The 19117-nt window shown below is 39.0% G+C and overlaps 1 protein-coding gene across 1 annotated transcript in view; it reads left to right on the top strand.

Moving 5' to 3' along the window:
* The window catches only part of LOC146441535 (uncharacterized), a 186467-nt gene that overhangs the window by 114910 nt on the left and 52440 nt on the right, over positions 1 to 19117 (top strand). Inside the window, exon 16 of the mRNA XM_085049838.1 lies at positions 17806 to 18024. Within this exon, the coding sequence (XP_084905964.1) occupies positions 17806 to 18024 (219 nt within the window). The remainder of the gene's footprint in view (positions 1 to 17805; positions 18025 to 19117) is intronic.

Below are 19117 nucleotides of genomic sequence, written 5' to 3' on the forward strand. Positions count from 1 at the left end.
TTCCCTCCATGTAGCTTTATTGGTTGGTATGTTTAAAAGTCTGAAATTTATTGTTATAAGCTGAAAGCAATCATTGAACACTGACACTTTAAGTGTTACAATAATGCAGAAAATCGTCATTGACTCAGTTAAGATGTTTCTATTTTTTGCAAGAACAAATTACAATACAATGCTCTTGGTTTTTAACCAGAAAATGGTCTCCTTTGGTTTTCAGCTGAGTATTTTGTAGAGCATTGCACTGTCCATAAGGATACTGAGTTGCTGTTCAACTACTTGCTACTTTCCCTTACCCATTCTTAACAGTCCTAATTTGATAATGAAATTTAGGGATTTCCCAACCCCCTAGAAAACAAAATCTTTTTAACAAAACTGAAGCATCCAGACCAGAAGATTTTAAGTGGTTTAGCTCAGAAAAGCTGTCACTTGGTTGCATGCCCACCATGACAGAGGCAGGTCCTGTGACACCCTCTGTGGTCCCTGTCCTCTGGTGCTCTTGACCAAGGTGGGACACGAGGGGGTCTCCTACCTCCTGGGTTTCTTTGGTGGAGAACTGGGTGCATTTAGAGTGGGTGTAGGGTGTAGGGGATGGCCTTTAGGTCTGATCTCCTGTACTCCCCTGAATCCAAGGCTCCTGAGGCAGGTTGTGCTCATGTCCCATGTCCAGTGTGCTCTGTCAGCCCTGTGCTGCACGTTGGTGCATTGGACTCTGGTAAATCCAAAGGAGGTGATCTGGCAAGAATGCCTCACACAGCACCAGGGCTTGTGCAAATGAGCAGCTGGTTACTGGTTCTGATGAGAGGGACTGCTGGGGGAAAAAAGTTCTATTTTTCCAACACTAAAATCTGAACATTTTATCAAGAAAAAAATTTGCATGGAAAGGCAGTTTTCTGGCACGTACTACTAGTCAGAAGTCTCAGCTCTCCTTCACGCAGGAGTGTCGATGGAAAATTTAATAGCTAGCCCTAGTGCAGAGTCTTTCAGAGGTGTTGAGCACACACTGTGACCATTAATTTAAATAAGCCCATAATGTGGTTTACATTTAATAAAGTTGCAGCCTCCACATGAGCCAGGTTTACTGAGTGTTGCCTTCTTTCCTGCTGGGTCTGAGTCTGCTGGTCTGGGTAGTGTAAGAGTCTTGGACTCAGAGCACGCGTTCACCCCATGTGTTCATTAGAAATCGCCAAGAAAAGTATAGACAGTATATGTTTTCACCCAGCAGAGCTTTTATTCAGGTATAAGAATGCACACAAGAAAAGTGGAAAATAAATAGGTTTATACTTGGAAGAGCCCTTTTGTTTCTTGCCCTACTGCCGACATATCAGAATTGATAATTCTGATAAAAGCAATGTACTGCTCTGGTACTTACACAGCACTAGAAAGATAGCATACTATTAATTCTAAAATCTTCAGAAGTAGTGGTAGAATAAAAAGCATCAAGTGCTTATGAAGAAAATAAGCAAAATGAAAATAGATCAGATACCTCGACAGTGTGAATTAGCTTTCAAGTCTGGCTTCAGCAGGGCAGTAATGTCAGCTGCAAAACTGAAGTTTAGTTGCACTGTTTACTGGAGGAAGTATGTGCTGTTTACAGAACAGAAGTTTGAAAAGCAATGTATGTCTGATTTGTTTGTATTTACAGTGAGAGAGCCCAAGGAGCTGTAGCTCACAGCAAGCATTCCTTACCTTTGGCATTCTGAATTTAAATAGACTAGTGGTGGGTGCTTTTGTAACCAAGCTAGTCTCAAAGGCTGGCTGCTTATGTTTCCAACATTGTATCGTGCAACTCTTCTCCTAAAGAGTCTCACCAGTTTATTGTTCAAATCTGTGTACCAAGCCCTTGCCTACAATTGAGTGCCAGATTATTTGCTAATAAGGAGGAAAAGAAGATTTGCGGGAAAAATATTTCCAAAGCCCAGTGAAAACAGCTGACCAGGGTTTTCAGTATTTCACTGTTAACTGGTTAGACAAATTCACAATCACCTTTTAGCTGCACTATTTGTGTGTGAAAACTTGGGTTTGCCTTTCAGTGGCATACTGGGAGTGATGTGCTCAATGTGGAGCTCTCCTTTTCTCTGTCTTTGCCAGGGATTCACCAAGCATTTCCCTGTCCTCCCACACAGCTTTTGGCACCCCTCTGTCCAAGCCAGAGCACAGCACAGTCTCTCAGCATAAGGTCAGTCCCCAGATCCTTTGGATCACACACAGTGGAAGATGTATTTTCAATTTGCACTTCTCACTTTGAGTGCAATCTGGGTGCCCTATATGATCTGTCACAGCACATGCCAGAGAAGCGCCAGAATGGGTGACACACCAGTGTTTTACAGTCTGTCTCAAGCTACCCACTGAAATGAAGGAATCATATGACCCCATCAGAATCAAGAATATGTGGTATTACTGCCGTGGTTGAGAGGGTTTTTTTTTTGACACAGCACTTTGCGCTGGAAAACTGTGACTTTCAAAAAATGAAATTGTGGGAAAGGATAATTGAAACAAAATTTAGAGACTTGTGAAATATTCCATCTTTATATTTTGGAAAGAAAATTTGTTTGAAATTATTTTTCCCTCCCACATCTTAATGTATACAGATGGGTTAATTTTCTATTGAAAAGGTCAAAATAATTTCAAGCCACTTTAAATTACCAGAACAGGTCCTTTCACTAATCAAAATATCAGTACATGAACTCTTTTGTTGTCAACATTTTTATCCCAATTTTGGGTCAGAGTCGTCTTTTGAAAACCTTCACATGAAGGGAAAGCTGCTTCTCATGCATCTCTATTCTGCAATTAGAAACCTCTAGTAGAGATTCATATAGTAGTTAAGGTGAGGTCTTGTGCAGCATGAGGTAAGTAAGGTTTTCTTTGCCTGTGCTGGTAAATACCATGTGTAACTCCCACATCTCAGCAGAAAATAATTAGATTTAGCATGAAAGAAGAACAAATGGGTAATAAGTACATTTCCCTAGCCTGCTACTGGCTTGCTTTATCTCAGAAAATATTCCTGCTGTCTGTGCCTCAGCATCCTTTTTGTATTCTTATCATGATGTGTATAATGAAAAAATGTTATAGATCTTACATTTATTCTGCATCATGTGGATGGTTTTTGCACACCTTTATTCTTGCTTGCAAACTCCTTCTCTGCCATTTCTATCCATTCTCCTATATTTTCCCTCCTTTCTTGTTTCAGTTTCTGTCAAAATCAGTAGTGTTCAGGACAGTGATAGCTATGGTATTCCCTGAATTTTTGGTGCTGATTGTTTGGGTTATTAAAAAATTATCACATAATAGACATTCAGAGAAATGTTACTGAATTTTATGTTCATTTCTCACCCAGCTTCATAGAACCTGGCTCTTCCCAGATTCTTCCTTTTGGGTCTGAGTGAAAGCTGAAGACTTCAAGCATTTGTTCAAGATGTCTGGATCTCTGACAGCCCATGTGGCAATTCCAGATGCATCCATTCATCTGTACAGTTCTGCTCTACAGCATATGAGAAGGGACTCCTCTGTGCCTGAGACATGTTAAATCTATTGTGTGTGGACTAATAGCCTTCAAATGCACAAGAAATCTGTTACTCTCAGACTTACTGCACACGTGCAGCTCTGTGGGACAGTACTTCTGCAGTACTTTCTTAACTACTGGATCAAGTGAGTTTATGCTCAGCAGCATGTGCAAATCTGTTTCTTATAAGAAAGCCCAAGGATATGAATACCCTAGGCAGAATGTTAGAGATTATTGATTATGGAATGAAAAAAAATCTTAATGATCTTTAATTTTTTTTTTTTTAAAGAATCATAAAGATCTGATTATACTGTTTGGCAGTGATTTTCATTCTGCATTTTCCAGTATGGGAAATGAGCATACTGGAAAAGAGCAGCATTTTCCAGTATGGGTCTGTATTAGGAGATTTATTACTATGATCTGCTGAGGGGCTAATTTTGGAAACACATCTCTTAATCTATGTATGAAAAACCAGCCCCAAACCAATCACATTGAACTCAGGATTTCTTAAGTTGTTGGAATAATGGCTTAAACAATTTGCCAATATGAAGTTCTTAGATGCTGCTTAATTTTGGGAATCCTGTAGGCTTTTGTCCTGTACTACAAACAGCAGATGCAATATATGACCCATATGCCTTCTCTGTGTTTCCTTTTATTCCTAACTTCATGTAGGACAGAAACACCAACTGATGAAATAGCAGCGATGATTATAAAGTTCCATTACATAAACTTAGATGAGCTTAATATACACAGTATAACAGTCTTAATCAAAGGATTTGCTGTCAGGCAGAGAGTTGACTAACAGGCAAATGATTGGAAACAGCTTTTTTTCCAGCCTGGATTGGGTGATAATAATGTGAAAAGAATGGAAGCTCTAAAAGGAATGCTCTTTCACTGCCTGTGATGGAGCAAGCATGAAAGCCTGTTGTAGGGTGCAAGAGGCTGTCTCTTTCAGAGGACAGATCATTGCTGGGCAAGTGGAGGCAGAGAGGGTCCTGGCTTGCTGAAAGGAGCTCTAACCTAAGTCAAAGGAGTGAACAAGAGTGGCAAGGATACGTAGAAAGGCTGAGACATTTAGGCTTTTTAAAGCTTGTGGGCTTTCTAACCACTGTATGCCCCAGGAAAGAGGCATAATTGACACAGAGCAGTCACAAAGCTGCAGTTCTGCTGTCTGGGAGGTTAGACCTGATCTGGAGAGAGGTTAAGGCAGCTGGGCTGCATGCATCTCATTTTTCTGGAGGTCTAACACCCTTGACCAGAAAGTATGCTGTGAGAGGCCAAGGAAAATAATATTAATTTTCTCTCCTAGCAATACGACACAAGATCACTGAGACAAAGAAAGAATGCCAGGGGTAATTTGACAATTGACACATCAAGGCTTAGAGGCTATATTAAAAGAACTATTAGACATGTCAATTAATTTTCCTTTGCCTCATTAATGAGCATCTGAGCTATGCATCTTCTGTTTGAAGCAGCAAGTAATCATTTTTCTAGGTTCCTTCATGCTACGACAAGTCACAGCCCTCTTGAGACACACATGAGACAGGGCATAATAGAGTATGATTATTGTTCCTAATTTCATAAGTGACTCTAAACTTTCAAATTGAAAGGAAATTTAATATTTATTTTGAATGCTAAATGATGTCTTTGAAAAAAGGAAACCTATGTAATTCAATGTTTTTAAAAGCCCCAGCTCGTTCCAAACTTTTAATTTGATTCTTTAGCAGTAACTGAGTTTATCCACTAACTCCAGTCTCAGACTCCAGTCAAAGCCCCAAAAGAAGGGGGAAAAAATCCCCAACAACCCATGCCCCAAAACTAAAGCCAGAGCACACTCTTTCTTTTGCTGTGGGAACTATGAAGTTGCTGACAACCTTCATTAAATGCCACAGCCAACTTCTGACATGCTCAGCAGTGAGTCTCATGACCCACAAACAGAAAGGCAATCTAAATCACGGAGTGGTTGTATTTGCCTTTTGTGTCTAGAAACCCGCTGCTGGAATTTGCTGAGTGCTTCTAAAAACGTAGCAGAAGGTTCACTGTCACAAAGCATTGTCTTTGTAAATTTTACCTTCAAACCTTGAGCACAGCAAGCAAAAGCTATTTAACAAGCAGACCAAAAAATGCACCCAACACAACAACTAAACCACCAAAACCTGTCTTTTTTTGTGATTAGTTGAAGTCTTTAAGCTTCAAATAACAAGAATGAATAACATCAAATACAACCTGAACCAATATGCCTTCAGGTTAAAAGAGAAGCAAAATAAAAAAAAATAGTAAAGTGTTTTAAAAAAATGTTAAGGCTACACAGCTAAAACGTCACCATCATGATACTAGATGTGAAAATTAAAATTTTAATGTAAGTATAAATTCTGATGCATTGTGGATCAAGTTTTAGGTTGATCCTAAAAGAAAAAAAGGTTATTAAAGCTCATGAAAAAGAGGCTATAAATGATGAGAACCTGAGAGACCATTATTGTCTGAAGAAGTTGTTTTCAGAGTAGTCTGTATCCTCTAACTGTAGTGCTCTTTCTAGTTGCATTTCAGCAGCTGAATTCTTTTGGTATCTTTGGAAACCTCACCCTGACTGCCCCCTGACTTCTTGAGGCTTTTGCATCCATACATTGCTACTCATGGCAATTCATAGGAAAGTGAGGAGGCTATTTAGCTGAAAAAAATTAATGCTGTGTAATTGCATGTCGTTATTAGGCTTTGTAATTAAGTAAAAAGCTCTAGATAGGAAGGAAGGAGCAATAAGAATCCTGCTACACACATCCTGTCCAGAGCTGTAGGAGAGGGAAAGAGCATCAGACCCATAGCCCTGCTAGTTTGTCACACTGAGTTTTGACAAGGGGAGGTTTTTCCAGCTGAGGTAGATATGGCTATTTTGTAGTTGCTTCTATTTGAATGAGTTATGAATTGCATGAAGTCAAAGGAGCACAGTGTACTACAAGCCAGTGAAATCTTGTCTGAATTCAGACAGTAGTGGGAAACCTTATGGGTCAAAGATAATGGGATTTTGTCCTCTAGGGTTGTGATTGTGATTGTCTTTATTGTAGATAGAAAGGTAGAAAATTAATAAGTGTTAAGGCTGATTGGCAAATGGATTGCCCTCCTGTTCTGCCCCCAGTAATCCAGCCTTTCAGCAGAGGAAACTCTAAAGCCTAAATTCAGAATCATCTCCATGGTGACTCCTGAAGGTTATTTAAGTGTTTCTTGCCTTTGTTGTCTGGATGAACCTGGCTTTCTGAAAAGCTGCAGTATGTCTTTCAGGTATTTGGAATTCTTGGATGAAAAATCTAAGGGTTCCAAGAAAAAGCAAAATCATATATTTCTAAAAAGAGTTAAAAGTAATATTTTCCATGAGTTAAAAAAAAAAATCTTTCAACAAAGAGTACTATTTGCAAATACACTTTCAGACAAATATACACAGGAAAAAAAACCCCAAACCAAACAAACAGAGAAGTTAATTTGCGTGGTAAGTTCAATACCTGCCAACTATTGTTTATCAGAGACAGCAAAATAACAAGGCTTTTTTCTGCCCAAATGCATTATTCTTTTGTTTTGGAAGCTTTGGTCTAATGTCTCCTCAACACTGGAGTTTATTTCTTTGCCTGGTATCTCAGGAAGTCAAGGTATGTGCAGTAAGGCTGTCTGTCAGTCTTCCCTGGTAGCTTCTGAACCTGTTGGCCAAGAGGGGTAGGAGGGAAGTACCTCAATTACTGCCCTCCCAGAGAAAAACTGTCCCAACCTACTAGAAAGTCAGTTCCTTTGTTCCTGAAAATCCTTATTTTATGAAGGAAGTCTCACAACTGAGTGTCTTTCAGATGTTTGCTTTTTAGAAATTTTTTTTGGTGGGGGGGCGATAAGTGATGTGATACTTCTTTATATTTGAAATGAAGGAACAAGCTTATCAACATCTCTAAAGTGTGTGCCCCTTCTTTACTCTTGAGCAAAACTTACTTCTGGTTGGGGGTGTCAAGGCCAAAGTATTCTAGTGCCAGTGGGATTTCTTTATAAATGCTTCTCTTGATTGTTCTTTTTCAGTCTGATGAAATTGCAGTTATCTAGGAGCCATACCAAAACCTCTCTGAAACTGCAGAGATCCACATGGATGTTGATTAGCTATCCATTTTTACAAGTCAGTTTTTATTCTTAAAGGAATGTGTCTTTTCTATATCTTAGTTTTCTGCTCACTTGCTAGATAAAGCTTTTTCTGATGGTGCTGATGTCCTAGGCCAGCACACTGTGCTAGCTCTCTCTCTTCTCTCTGCAGATGCACAAATGTAGCTGTTTTTTGGTGGATGTTACTTTTTTGTAGGCCGTGTGTCCTTTTTATGCCCCAGGACCCTTTACTTACCCCTCTGCTTCTTGTTATTCTCTGATACTGTTTCTCATGGTGACACTGTTTTGTGTTTAGGCACAAACTGGAGTCACTTAGTCACATCTGGGATAGGAGTTCTGAATGTGTCTGAGAGGAAATGCACCCAAAGGAAAACACAGACCCAGAGTGCATTTTTATCTAAAGCACACAGAAAACTCATAATGAGCCTATTATATTGCATTTTTGGTGTTGCAAAACAACATTTCTAAATGTGAAAGGCTAGCATCTGCCTCATTTGAGCTTGGTTTGTGTGTTTTTGGGTTTTTTTAATGCTTTTAGAGACGTGTATTAGTGTGGTGCTGTGCAGTAATTAGCAGAAAGTTTTAGGATTTCTTAGCATCAGGCAGAAAGCTTTGCTTCTCATAGCAAATGTCCCCTTTGGGAAGGAAGTTTCAGATGAAGAGCATTTCACTGGATCAATAGATGACACCAACAGAAAAGGAAGCTGGCATTTGTCTTGCCATGTCTTACATGCAGCTATGGGCAATAGAGGAAAATATGTTATCTAGAGATTGCCTGATAAGGGGATATCCCTCAAACTCCCAGTGCAGCTTGCAATCACACATTGATTTTTGAGAAACAAGCTGTAGCAATTTTTAAATTTCTGTTTTATGCTGTGGAACCAGAGGAATAAAGCCATGTCTTCACACTGAAGGGACATTTGTGAAATTTCTTTCCAAAGGCAGCCTATTATAAAACTACCTGAACACCTTAAACACAGCTAGTATCCATTGTGTCATGTAGTATAACAAGCAGGAAGGAGAGCACTGCACAAGGAATTACACAGTTTTCTTTCTTTCTTTCTTTCTTTTTATTTTTCTTTCTTTTTATTTTTCTTTCTTTCTTTCTTTCTTTCTTTCTTTCTTTCTTTCTTTCTTTCTTTCTTTCTTTCTTTCTTTCTTTCTTTCTTTCTTTCTTTCTTTCTTTTTCTTTCTCTATTTTTTCTTAAAGGCGGAAGACCTGATTTCTGTAAACAACCCCCTAAAGGTACTCCCCCACCAATAGCAGCCCACTGTAAAATGGATAAGGTTCTCATTATGTATCCTCCATGTCTTGATCATAATTTCTATCATGGTTGACATTCTGGTCCAGTTATATCAGGTGCATTCTGTGTAAGTCCTTTAGAAGACCGGGATAAAACCCTGCTGAATGCAGGATCATTTTGCCTTGGGCAGAGACTTAGTCAAAGTGCACATAGTTCAAGGTGGATTTCTAGTCAGATTCTGCAGTACTCGGACATTCTAAAAGAAATATTTTTGAACTGAGCATAGCTCAAAAGGAATTAAATTAGTTCTTTAATGCTTGGTTTTTCTCCAGAGCCATCAACACAAATTACTTTCTAAAATAGGCAGCAAATATAATAACACAGCATTAAACTGAAAAGAAAAAGTTAATACCATTACTACATGATGCATTTTGTTTGACTAAATTGTATGGATAATTTCCACCATAATTTCAGTGGTGTTTACAAAGATCTTTTAAAAATATTTCAGTTTAACATTTCCTATAACTATGTTTTTCATAATGTAATTGAATTTAAGATATCTGTACAGTATCTCAGTTTTCTGACATAACTGTTTAATAGTGTTTTTTCTGAGATAAGTGGTTAATGGCATTTTAAATATTATAGTGTCCTAGAGTATTCTGCACATGCATGAAAGTCCTTTCTTTTCTAAGTCTCTTAAAGATTTATTTAAGCTGTCCTAACATAGGTTTACTTCCTTGAGAAAACATGTGTTATTAAAGCAAAAATGTTTTTCTTAATATACAGTGTTATAACATCAGTCATCTGCTCAAACCTGAGATGGTTCTCTTTCATCAAACTGTGAAGAAGAGTTCATTCAAAATTGTTATAGCTACATTTGGAAAATGTATGCCTTTTAAATAGTCTAAACATTTCAGGCAATTTTCTGTTTGTGAGATTTCTTTCTTTTTTTTTTTTTAATGTATTGCATTTTTGTTGTAGTTTCATGAATTGCCTTGCCTGGCCATGTTTAAATCTACAAGGATTTATTTTTAACTGTATTCTAATTGGTGTTACCTGGGTCACGTCATACTTCATTCTCTTCATGGATTGCTATTCCTGAGTCAAACACTTCTGTTCATGACACATTGCTGCACAAAATAATAACAATCAAAAAATTCTAATCGATATAGAGTGAAAAAAAAAAGATTCCAATGTCAAGATTTCTCTAAATACATGTTCCATGGTTCCCCCAGACTCCAGCCATTTTTTTTCTGCCTAGTTCTTCCTTGTAAAATTTGCTATGAAAAAGAAAAGGTCATTTTTGTCAGGTCAGTACAGAAGCTTCTGGAGATGTGACTGGAATAACACTAATGGTGTTTTAGAAGCGTTTTTATGTACAAGTTTATGTTATAGATTCACATTTTTTAATTTCATCTTTATACCCACCTATTCCTATAGCGCATGAGTATTATAAATCTGCACAAGAACTGAAGGATGCATTTGGTTTAACAACTGACATCCCAAGTCCAGCACTTAAACACACATGCAATTTAATTGTGGCAAAGGAAGCAATGCAAGCAGGCAGGAATTCAATTTTTGTTTCAGCCTGTTGCTGTGAGCACCAGATAGAAGCCAAAGGGCTTTGACTCGTGGCTTGTCTGTGTTTGTGTAAGACAAAGTTTCATTGCTGTACAGCCAGACAGAAGAAGGCCTTTCTGAAATGGAGGATCATGATGTGCTGTGTGTCTCCTGCCTGCTCTGCCCACAGCAGCCACGACTCTGTTGGTTCTCACTGGAGGAAGGTGGCTGTTTGTCTCCAGCTGTACAGACCCATGCTCCTAGCGTGATGCTGCTGCTAATTAAGCACAGGATGGAAAAGATCAAAGCTGTGCCTTCCCCCCCCGCTTTTTTTTTTTTTTTTTTTTTTTTGTTTAATACACTCCACAAAGCTGTTTCTTATTTTTGAAGCTTCATCTCTCTGCTACAATGTTTGTTGGTAATCTCACCTGTTTTCTTGGTGAAGTTTCAACTGGTACTGGATTGCCATTTTAACTTGGCAACTTCAGAGTCTTGTTTCCCAATGGCCTGCCAGCTAAATTGGTGTGTTACAGATGAATGCACAGCTCACAGATGGTGTTTGAGTGTTTAGTGGCTCTCAGAAGTAGATATGTATTTGGTCAGGAGGAAGATTGCATTTTTCCTCCAGACAGAGCAAATGTCCTTGGGGATGTTTTCTGTGTCAAGGTAGAAACCGTTCCACACATCAGGTACAGGGGACTCTCTTAGCTTAGGCACAAGTACCGCCTAAAAATATATACGTATTTATTTTCCCCTGGATAGGGTACAATGCTCCTATTAACATAAACAAGTAGTTTTTGATCTTGATTCTCCTGAATGTCCATAGATGTTTTAAGTCCAACATTTCACCTCCTGTAGTTTTCCATGTCTTTTTAACTGAGATGAGCTTGGATGTGACCCTGCAAACTTCTCCAGGTCCTAAATGCTGTTTCATTGCTCATGCACAAGGTTGAGCATTCAGCATTACTTTCTGAGTAAACAGCTTTAGAGATAGTGCTGTGTTTTTTGAGATCTATACCTCCTCTGACAGCTTGCATCCTCCCCTGTGTGGGTTGTGCCTTTTTCTCATTCATTTATTGTCATCTTATTTACTTAAAGCAGTCAGAGGGCAATAAGTAGGGGAGGAGTTACATGCTTTCTTTTGCTTCTTGACTGGCCTAGTCATGTCATGAGGATGAATAACAGAGGCTGTCTGCTGCCTTTTGTTCCTTTCTAGAATGAAATGAAAACCAGAGCTGTTTAAAACTTCTGAAAGCTGCACTCGAGTTTCCTCACATCATGTTTGTACCCATCCAGAGCTGGAAGCAGCCAGACTGGAATATTTTAACAAAGTCTGTTCCTGTAAGATTTCCAGACTGTTTTGCCAAGCCACTAAGCTCTTGAAAATGCAGTTAAGCATGAAATAGGCAAAGTTTTAGTTGCTTACCTAAACTGCAGCCATGATGATAATAATTTGGTTTTTTGTCATTTTTGCTTTGTCATTGTCAGATGCTGCTCAAAGCTGAAATGTGCAAAGCTTTGCCAGCTCTCTACAAGGAACCACACTGTCCTCCAGCACTATTGCCACTCTGCTGAAATTTTGTGATTTTTTTCTGCCTCCAATGCTTTCTTTCCCAGCTGGGTAAGAAATCTCTTAACTCTGTGAATTTCTCAGTTAATTCCCTTAGGAAATTCTTAGTTAGCTAAAGTCAGGACATGGACTCCTCTGCCAGCCTGACACTGTTGGGTAAAGGGACTGCTGAGGACATGAATCTGCTGCTCTTTGCCAATTTTCTGTTGTCATAAATTCTTTTTTAGTGAAGGCTGAGTGTCCACCATCTTCAGGCTAGCACAGTTGTATACAGAGGAATATGAAGCTGTCAGCACCTTCTTCCCTTCCTCTTTAATGAATATGTCTGGCCCACTGACCCAGAGCATCCCCCTCCTCAGTATGGAAGAACATAGTGGTTCCTCCAAGGCTACAGCTGTGCCAGCATATAAGCGTGTTGTGGGAAAAGTTCAGCTGATGTGTTTGTTCTGGCTCCTGGCTATGCATGTAATGCAAACACACCTAAGCTGTTGCTGATCCAGAGTTTACAGCCTGCTGGCCATCTCCCATGAGCTGGCAAAGCCTGGACTTTGGAAGGAGTGCAGCCACCATCAGCCTCCTCCTCCCCAGCATGGGTGTTTACAGGTGCAGTCGTGTACCCGTGTCATGTTCTTTGCAATAAACCAAAACAATTATTGCAGTTATTGGATTACACTTTTTTCCTGTTTTGCAAGAATGTTTAATTTCTAAAAGCCCTGCTTCTGGATTTTGGATTTTGCATGTTTCTGGCAGTTTCTTTTTTCCACTACAGCTGCACCTGAAAAATAATTTCCAGCATTTCCTCTGTACCATGACTTTCAGTAAGCTGTAGGCCAAATTCTCCTGTGAGCTTTTGTATGTTAAGGAACTACCTAATGTCCCCTCAGGTCTTGTGCCACCACTGTCACAGCAGATAGCTCCTAGACAGCCCTTGTAACTGTGATACCTGCTTCCTTGGTTGCTTGCAAACCAAAGAATATAAAACATAGGTGTGTCCTGGAAAGAGCTAGAAAAACACAGTGTCTCCATCCTGGGCAAATGCTCTCCCTTGTTATATTCACTTTGCATACAAATAAACAAAAAAGTAATATTTTGTTAGGAATCCAGTGGATAGAATAATGGACTGTAACTCAGCAGAGCTCAGTTTGCATCTCTGCCATTGGCTTATTGGGCAAAGTCATTTGTATCATCACCATACAGCCTGGGATAAAGACAATTTCTTTGTAATGAAGTAAAAGCCTTGAAAAAGAAAACTATTATGCAGAGGAATAATAATAAAGTCCTTCTAATGATAATAAAATTATGTGGTTTTATATATATATATGTTGTGCACAATGGAATGAACCAGATTCTCTTCTGCCTCATGCTTCATCAGCGGTGCTTTGAAATGGTTTCCATTTGAAAGGCTACATGTACTAGTGTACTAATTTTACGTGTGCCTTCAGATGCAGATGTGATTTTACACTAAAGGTGATGGCATTTCATTGTAGTAACACTGGGCAGCATTTCCTGTGTCTTCATTTCTGTTGATAAGCCATAAAGACTTAGTACTAAGTTTAAATACCTAGCATTTAGAGTGGTGGTGGGGAGGGGTCTTTTTTATTTGTGGACTGGGTAAAACATGTTGCACTGTCTCTTGGGCTGTAAGGACTGTGTGTGATTCCCTGAAAGTAATTTACATTAACTAATTCTTGTCTGCATTTGCTCTTTAAATCTTCTTCTGTATGGGTGACAAAGAAACATTTATTTTGCTTTATTTTATGCAATGTAAATAATAGATACATTCAGGATAAATCCTTAATATCTCAGCTGCTGGGCACCAGTGTAGCTCTGTAGCAGGGTTGCATGGGGTGAGGATCTACCCCTCCATCAGTTCTAAGTGCCAGCCTTGCAGTGCATTATGCAAATGTTCACCGTAGTTTGTCAGCAGCAAAGCTGTCACCCAACAGTACACACTGCCTTCTATCAGCCATTACTTTTCTGTCATCATCATCAAGTACAGCTTAAGAGAATCTGTGCATTGTTTCTTCTCCTCTGAACAATTTCCATAGAAATAATTGACCTGTTTTTATGCTAATTTGGTCTCTGCTATTTCTTACTGCAGCATTTCCCAAAGAAAAATGCAAAACTAATGCCCTAGAACAAAAACATTCAGCCAAATTACTTACCAGTAATCCAAGGAATCATGGATAAATCCATTGCTCAAGTGGCTTCTCATTTGGAACTTTATATAGTTTTCACCCAAGGGTTAAGACTTGGGGGTTTTTTTTGTGAGTGGAGGGGTTGTTTTGTTTTTGAAAGGTAACACTCATGCTCTCTGCCCTACAGCTATTTTATATAAATCTCTTCTGAAAACTGTATCTGCCAGCACTGTCACTCCACCCCCAAACTTTTACTACTAACACCAGCTAAAAATATTTAAAGGGGCTGTTTCCACTTGTTTGGTGCATTTCATTTCATGTTTCTGCCTCTTCCTTTCTTCATTTTTCAAAAAAGTCAACGAGAGAGATCATTTAAGCCTAGTGTTTTGAAGTGGCAACCAGTAAACAGCCTTACAGCATGATTAATGAGTACTCAGGAACAGTTTGCTGAAACTCACAAGTAAACTGGGGCCAAATGAATTTGTTCTAAAGTAAATGAAGATATTCCAGTTATGGGCTGGGACTTTCACTGAGTCACTGTGTAGGATGCATTTTCCACCAGTTTCTACCACTGGCTGACGGTGCTCATGTTAAGGTGTTACACAGTCACAGGGAAGTATAAGCTAGCACAGAAGTGACACTCAGAATCTGGACTTCCAACAAGTTAAACAATAAAGTGCTTAATTTCCATTTAAAAGTGGGAAATTATGATCAAAGCATTGGATGAAAGTCATGAAGTCTTAAAGAGGATAATTACTGTTCCAAAAATAAAAATGAATGTTGTTTGATTCTACCCAATGGACATATCTTTCTTGATTTCTTTTACTTCCAGCAAGCTTTGCTTTCTGTGGAATTTCTGGGCTGCTATTGCTTTTTTCAGAGGAAAGGTGCAGCTGAAGAAAGATGTCATGGATGTTGCTCTGCTGGTTTAAACAGGGCCATTCCGTGGAAGTTTTGTGGGTTTGATAAGCGAGCACATTATGAATTTCTCTAATTTGTAAGTTTGTTGAGCAGATGTATTCCTATGGCTGAGAGAGTCAGCATCTTAGCAGGGATGACAAAGCACACAGGGGAAGACATCAGCTCTTTTTTGAATGTGGAAGTAGTCTGTGGAGCAATGGAGTGATGGAAGCACATGTTGAATATTTTCCTTGCTGCCTAAACCTTAAGGAATTTCCACAGCCACACTTTGTACAGTGTGCTCACACTGCTTGCAGAAGCAGCTTCCACACAGTGAATGGCAGAGCTGGAACAAGTGTATTCATGGAGCTCCTGTGAAAGCACTGATTGCACTGAGAGGTCCTGCTGCAATTAGCAAGAAATTTACTCACCTTGTCAACCCAACCTTTTGGTCACTGAGGTTTTTCATTATTTCTGGTGCTCCAGGACTGCCATGAATGAAAGAGTACTCAGTATTCTCAGTACTCTGAGCTGTGTGCTCTCCTTCTTCATTTGAGTGTTGGGTTAGAGGAAGGATTTATGTTGCTGAAACCTTTCGCAGGTGGTCCATTGAACATTTCACTCTGGTGTTGCTTATTTGGAGGTAGCTTCAATTAGTAAATTGAGACTAAATAATCTAGTAGTAAATGATTCTTATATGAAATGAACTGTTGAGCTGAATCCAGATTTTTTTTTTTTTAAATATACATGGTTACTCGTGCTCTTGGCACAGAGGTTGGCAGTGATCCCTGTAGGATGTGGATTTCTGACATGGGTGAGGCTGGGTGGGACATCTGTGTAATTCTGTTTGTTTGATGAAGGATGAGAACAGTATTATGAGCTAAGACAGTATTATTTTTTCTTTTTTTTTTTTTTTGCACAAACAAACAATTTGGTCTAACTAAAATACCAGTGTGGCTAATCCTGCCCTATTAACTTTTCTCAAAGAGTGAATGCTTTAAGAGTAAATTTTGATGGAAGCTATTAAGGATGATAAAAATTTCTTTATATGAAAGGAAGTGTAGTGCAATCTAGCTGCAGAGTTCAGAACATTTAGAATTCCATAGTTATTGTAGTATAATACCACAGTCAATTATATTTCTTATTTTACATTTTTCTTTGTCTCTTTCTCACACTAGCCTAGACTATGAATTCATAATGTTAATGAAATGTGTTGTGATGTTCCTGTAGGCTGCTGTGGAAAAATAATTACATGAGGAAGGTCATTCATGACGTGGCTTTGTCTCTAAAGTAGGACTTTGTGGCTAATTAGGATATAAGCAAAATGGATACAATACCTTGAAAAAAACCTTCAAAACCCCTGACAGATCAGCCTACAGTCACTGCAAGAATTGGCTGTCTTAGCCCAACAGATGTTTCTGTGAGAAATTTTAGTCATTTGTACTTGAGGCCTTTAGTGACCCAAAACCTATTTTTTTTTGTGCTGTGTCCCTGACAACTTCTCATCCTCTCCTTCTCCAACCATGTAACTAAAGCCTGAGCCTTCTCATGAGCAAGGAGGCTGGCTGAGAGCATGCCATCTCATCCACATGCATCCTGCTCAACACTGACGATCAGGAGTAACATGATGCCAAGGCTGGTCTCAAAATCAAGCCTTATGGCTAGCAGTTTGGGGGAGTTTATTTTTCCTTCTCATTCAAACCTAGACTAAATGCAGAAACCTTTGACGTTTCTTCTCTATTGCTATTCACAGTTCTCTTTGTGACTGCTGGAGAAAGGAATGTACACAGCTATGTAAGAAATATATGTAGACAGGAAAGTTCTTTAAGAGAGTACAAAATACAGTGCAAGTATGTCTGTTGCTTCATCTTCTGTCACATGCTACACTTTAAAAAGCCAGCATGTTTTCTTCCACAAAAAGACCTTTATATTTCTGAACTTTCAGAAGCCTTAATCAATATAAATAACAGTTTGAGCATGATGACATCATATTCAGTCCTAGAGTTGTGCATCTCAGCTGCTAAGTAATTTAAATCAGTGGAAATAAGCATTGCAGTTAGGAGTTTCAAAAGGTCAAAGAAGCAACTGTCTTTTCAGCTTTGAATCAGCTGAGAGACTCCAGTTTCTGGGAAACATAATGCCAAGCCTGCATCTCAGCATCTCATTTCCTCCCTTTGCCTCCTTTGAAGCACTACTGTAATTAGCTTAAAGGGAAAATCACACCACACTTAGTAGCAGAGTCCTTTACAGTGAAAGTTCCTTTCTACTTTCTCTTTTACTTGAAACTAAAGAGGAGTTTTAGCTCACATTGTGTACGGAAATATTTGACTGAAGTGCTCTTACACAAATGCCAAAAAGCTGTTCACAGGTTTTCAGTAAAATTAATACTTTTCAGTACAAATATGACAAGTTCTTTTACCATTTTCTCAGAAGGAAAATAACGGATAAAGCGTTCCTCAGAGAGCAATTTGTGAGAAAAATGAAAATCAAAATGAAAGTAAAAGGCTTTTAAAAACTTGGTTTTAAATGTAATGTGTTGTCTTTATAAAAGTGGCTGCATGATTTCTGGGAGGAAGCCACCTCTCACCTAGACTGCCATGGAAAAATAGTTTCTTTCCTTTTTTTTTTAATGTCAGATGCATTGTTTAATCAAAAGTTGTGATCAGAACCTGTGCTACATTATCTGTACAGCAGGACTGTACAATCTTTTAGCAACTGCTGTTTATTATATGCTTTTAAGAATGACTCTGTTTTGTTTCCATATATTTCTAGCTGCCGTTCTGCTGCTGAAGTTAAACTGTCCAGGCAGGTTGTTGAGTGTTTCCATTTCGTGGTGTACACAGCCTTTTCGGAGCTGGGAGCCACACGCTGGTGCTCCAGGGACTTCTGGCTGCTCGCACTGCTGGTAGTTTTGCTTTGGTTCCTGAGACTTTACCTGCATTATTTGAGCCAGTGGCTCTTCCTTCAGACCATCTCAGTTCCTGTTGCAAAGTAAGTCCTGCTACCCTCTTTTCTCTGTCAGAATATTTCTCCAAGTAACTCGATTCAAAGCAGGTTCTTTGCACTATGAATAGAATTGATGACTAAGACTCATGCTGAGAGCTCTACATGCAGGCTCTGATAGGAGCCCCTGCAGAGACTGAGAGAACAAGGACCACATCCAGAGTTCAGATGATTTGACATGCAAATGTGCATATCAGGTGAAGGTGTTAGTAATGTAAACTTTAAACCTACAACATGATGTGTCCATTTGTGTAACTTGTGTCATGCCTACCCCTCTCCCATCTGAGATACTCAGCAGCTTATTTATCTTCCAGAAGAATAATTTATCATTTTGGATAAAGTATTTCAAAATGCCTAAGGACTGCACAAAACTGAAGAAGCATTTAAATCATATTTCATGTTACCAAAGTGATCTATGAGTAAAATACTTATAAGAATTTAACTTTGATATATCAGTTTTACTGTGAGTACTACGAGTTGACATATTTTAACTGTATGATACATTGACTTTGGCTCAGGAATTAGACCTCTCTAGAGAGTTGCAGGAAAATCATTGCTTGTCATTACCTGGCATGAAAAAACCAAATGATGGAGTACAAGTCCACTAGGTGATATATACCTGACCCTATGCATATTTCTGTGTGAAAGAGAAGGGTTTTACAGAGCAAAAAGGTTCAGTCATGCTTAAGGAAGGAAATATTTCTCCACTGGAAACATTTTTTTTTCTCTTTTATTCACTTTAAAGCACCACAAAAACCTGAATCAGTTAGTACGAGCCAGCAACATTTAACTCTCTGACCTATGTATGTTGTGGTAGTGGAATTGATTATTGGCTGAAATTTGAACTGGGTGTTTCAGCAGACCATGGACAGTGCTGGGTTTTGCTCAGGTGGTCTTCTAGATCTTAATGCAAAGCCAGCCATCTCTCACTTCTGGCCTTGCACAGCCCGTGTCAGCTTAGCCAGCTGGCGCTAAAACTTCTGGGAGGCCAAGCATCAAGAGTCTGTGAAAACAAAGGAAACTCAACAGAAGGAAGCAATGCATGAGAGAGTGGTGGTCATGTTCAAAGCCACTAGTCACA

This window comes from Lichenostomus cassidix, chromosome 2 (assembly GCF_008360975.1).
Source record: "Lichenostomus cassidix isolate B80296 chromosome 2, HeHo_3.0, whole genome shotgun sequence".
In the NCBI taxonomy this organism is placed as follows: Eukaryota; Metazoa; Chordata; class Aves; order Passeriformes; family Meliphagidae; genus Lichenostomus; species Lichenostomus cassidix.